Consider the following 3,527-nt stretch of genomic DNA (forward strand, 5'->3'; position numbering starts at 1 on the left):
CACGTTTCATGATATATATTTCAAGAATACTTACTCATTGAAAAGCCAGATATCTTGATCGAAGTTTTCTCGAATATACAAAAATTAAAGCATTGAAATTGTTTCAAACGAAAAAATTATCGGTTTCCATTGAAAAAAATTATTAGACATTCATTTAGCCAGAAAACCTTTCAATGTTAAAACGGATTAGCTTATATTGTAGCAACAGGAAAAACGAAGTATTGAAAATATCTTCCATATTATTATATGAACATTCTGTATAAATTTTATAAAAGATTTTTTTGTTCAATTCTATTATTATTTAAATATTATTAAATATCCCAAGCAAACTGGTTTGGAATTATTACATAGTACATAGCGTCTGACTTCAATGAGATTTTCATTTAAATAAAAAGAGTATAAAATTATCAAAACTATTAGTGTGAAACATTCAAGTTTATTATCAATGTTAATGTGTTATTTATGAGCTTAAGGTATGCCCATATCTAATTATTTTTATAAAATAAATATTTTTAATCAAAACCTTCATTGTTAATTAAAACAAAACATTCAATTTTTTAATAAACATAAAAAGTGTAGTTGTTACGATTTGTAACTCGATTTAAGCTTTAGCCTAAATGAGAAAAAATAGTGATTTCTAACAACAAATAACATTTTCTGTTTAATTTGATTGGTTATATTGTTGTTTTGACTGTTTAAATTGTGTTTTATAATATCTTACTAGTGAAACAGTTTTATCTTATTTAACGGCAGGTTTTTATACCAAAAAACTGAGTGATTTTAACAGAAAAATGGAATTAATGAGTACAGTTTACCCTTTTGAACACTCCAAACAAAGATTGATTCTAATTTTAAATGTGAAATTTTATGTGATTGTGGTTGACGCATTACTCAGGGCTCCAAAAAGAGGCTTCTGTTCCTGACTGGAACACCTGTTCGTAACCTGTTCCCATTTTTATTTTGAGCAATTTTTCTGTTACAGTCGCTCTATCTATAAATAAAATTTGAGAAAACTGTTTCGTAAAGTACAAGTACAATTAGTCAATAAAGTAACAAATTAAAATACAATTAGTCGATATGTGTTTTTGCGTTTTTAACTGTTATCAAATATTTTGAGCTAGAATTTTGTAGGATATCATGCAAAGGAAGAAGGCACTAGTTTCTCTCATTCCTTAATTTTTCGGTCGTTACAACTATTTTCGAAATTTAATTCGTAAAGCAATAAAAACTTTTAAAAAAATTTTATAAAATGTAAATATAGGATCTCCCATTTACTTGTAAGGAAAGTTTAATACATGTTTACTATTTTTATTTACTGAATTTTTCTTTTAGATTTTATACACGTACCAAAATGTATTCAACACACTCAACGGTATTTCTAACGTCGTCTGCTTCAATCATTCTTTCAATTTTAATTACATTCGCTGTCAGTCTTCCAGCAGGTTTATACGATTTCCCAAGTCCGAGAATTGAAGTATTCAAAAATGGAGGTTTTAAAGTATCCGTACCTGATGAAGATGGTTTATCATTATTTGCATTTCATGGTAATGTAAATCGTCCATTGCGCAATTTAGAAGCTGGTCAATTCTCCGTTGATATTACCAAAAAAGAAAATAATCGTTGGACATATGAGAATTCAGATTTAAAATTAAAACGTGGTGATGTCATTAATTATTGGTTATATGTTATAAAAAATGGATTAGGTTATCAATTGCTAGATAAACAATATACAGTTGAAGGCAAGTATTTATTTTTAATGTGTTTTTTATATTTTTGTTTTGAGATAAACCACAAATAAAATCAAAATAATAGACTCATTAGAGCAACATCTAGTCAAAAAGCTGGTTAACATTAATCTAGACGTCACATGACAATATCGTCAAAGCATTCACTGCTACGATGAAATTTATTTTGTTCAAAAATGAAAAGACCTTTAAGAGTTTTAAAATAAACCCGTTTTTATTTTTACTTTTTTCATAATAATTTAAAAGTTTTCAAGAAACGAAACGTAACCAGGCGAGATTAGATCCATAAAATAATGAAATGAAGAGTAGTAACTAATGCGACAACATTATTTCCAATTGTAATTGTTAGCCACATCCATCCATATTGTTTTGTTTAAATAAATTGAAAAGGATTTGTGTAAATAAATTCGAAAAAAAATTAAAAATCCGGACCTGTTTAAGAAAATAATTACAAATTTACAATTAAATCATAAAAACACTACAAAAATAACCCAAATTAAATTGAAATTTTTTTGCTCTAGATTACACAGATGAATCAAGCTGTACAGTTGTATACAATACTGCCATCGCTGATTGTAAAGATCAAGTTAAATCATTAGAGGCTTGTATGAAAATTCAATCAAATATACTGGAGTCTCTAGTGATATCTCAAAGTGAATTAGTCCGTTTACATAAATTAGTAAATCCAAATTTTAATGTCGACAATAATAATGTTCGACTGTTACCATCAGCAGATCAACCAGAAGGTGTAGTATCACTTGGTCCTATTCCAACGATTCCAACCACAACTTCGAAGCCACTCCACAATGTTTCAACTTACAAACATGCATTATTAATGGGTGGCAATTTGCCAATTGTACAGCCATCACAAAAAAATTATATACAATTCATTAATTTTATATTATGGGAAAAATTAGAACTAAATAACACTGAAGCTGTAAGTGTTACACTACAAGACGATGATACTTATGTTTTTGATTTACGTAGTGGTAAAGAAAAGCAACAAGTATTAGATGCTAGTAAAATAAAATTATTAGATTCTACAATTTTTATAAGAAATTTTGAAAAATAAAATACGCCGGTAGTTGAAAAAAAAAGTTGTTATTTCAAGTTTTTTTATTTCAAATAACATTGGCACCACGTCTTGTTCAGAAATGTGATTAAATTTCATAACTATCAATTGTACCTGTAATTTAATGGTCAGAGAGGCAAACGTAAGGAAATAAAGCTAAGGTAAATAATGAAATTTTCCATAATATTCATTGTGGCTATTATCGTTTTTCATGGTTATAAAATTGCTAAAATTGACTCCGATGCGGCGTTAGGCAAACGGTCTTTTTCGCTAATGAAATCATTATTAAGAATTATTTGACTTAAAGTAATTGCTTTTGAAAATCTTTTGTAAAGTCAAGTCCAGATACCAATAATGTTATTTATTTATTTTATTTATTTAATTTAAGGTCGCTTTTAACATCAAGGTCATAGTATTATTAATTGCTATTTATTGTACTGAGAAAAAACTTAATAAATATATGAATTTGTAAAATTTAATATATTTGTACCATTAAAAAAGTTTTATTTTAATTAAAATATTTTGGAGGTCATAGATACTTTATAAATAATTTTTTATATATAATTTATAACGAAAGGTACATAGTTCCTACCTGATCTCCTACCACAAGATACTGGTTTCTTTTTGTTCATTTTCCAAATATTCCGCACCCTTCGTGATACAGGGCTAGTTACATAAGTATGTAATATTTCAGATGTATTTTAAAGTAT

The 3,527-nt window shown here is 27.1% G+C and overlaps 1 protein-coding gene across 1 annotated transcript; it reads left to right on the forward strand.

Moving 5' to 3' along the window:
* Window positions 1–338: 338 nt before the first annotated feature.
* On the forward strand, window positions 339–3,253 carry LOC123295512. The gene is made up of 3 exons (XM_044876891.1): window positions 339–473; window positions 1,333–1,739; window positions 2,267–3,253. The coding sequence occupies exons 1-3, from the start codon at window positions 463–465 to the stop codon at window positions 2,815–2,817; spliced, it is 969 nt and encodes a 322-aa protein (XP_044732826.1). The 5' UTR covers window positions 339–462; the 3' UTR covers window positions 2,818–3,253.
* Window positions 3,254–3,527: the final 274 nt, after the last annotated feature.

The sequence above is a fragment of the Chrysoperla carnea genome, chromosome 3 (genome assembly GCF_905475395.1).
Source record: "Chrysoperla carnea chromosome 3, inChrCarn1.1, whole genome shotgun sequence".
Taxonomy (NCBI): domain Eukaryota; kingdom Metazoa; phylum Arthropoda; class Insecta; order Neuroptera; family Chrysopidae; genus Chrysoperla; species Chrysoperla carnea.

Coding starts and splice junctions, on each gene's coding strand:
- LOC123295512 (XM_044876891.1), top strand. Junction 1,740..2,266: donor TAAACAATATACAGTTGAAG/GCAAGTATTTAT, acceptor TTTTTGCTCTAG/ATTACACAGATGAATCAAGC.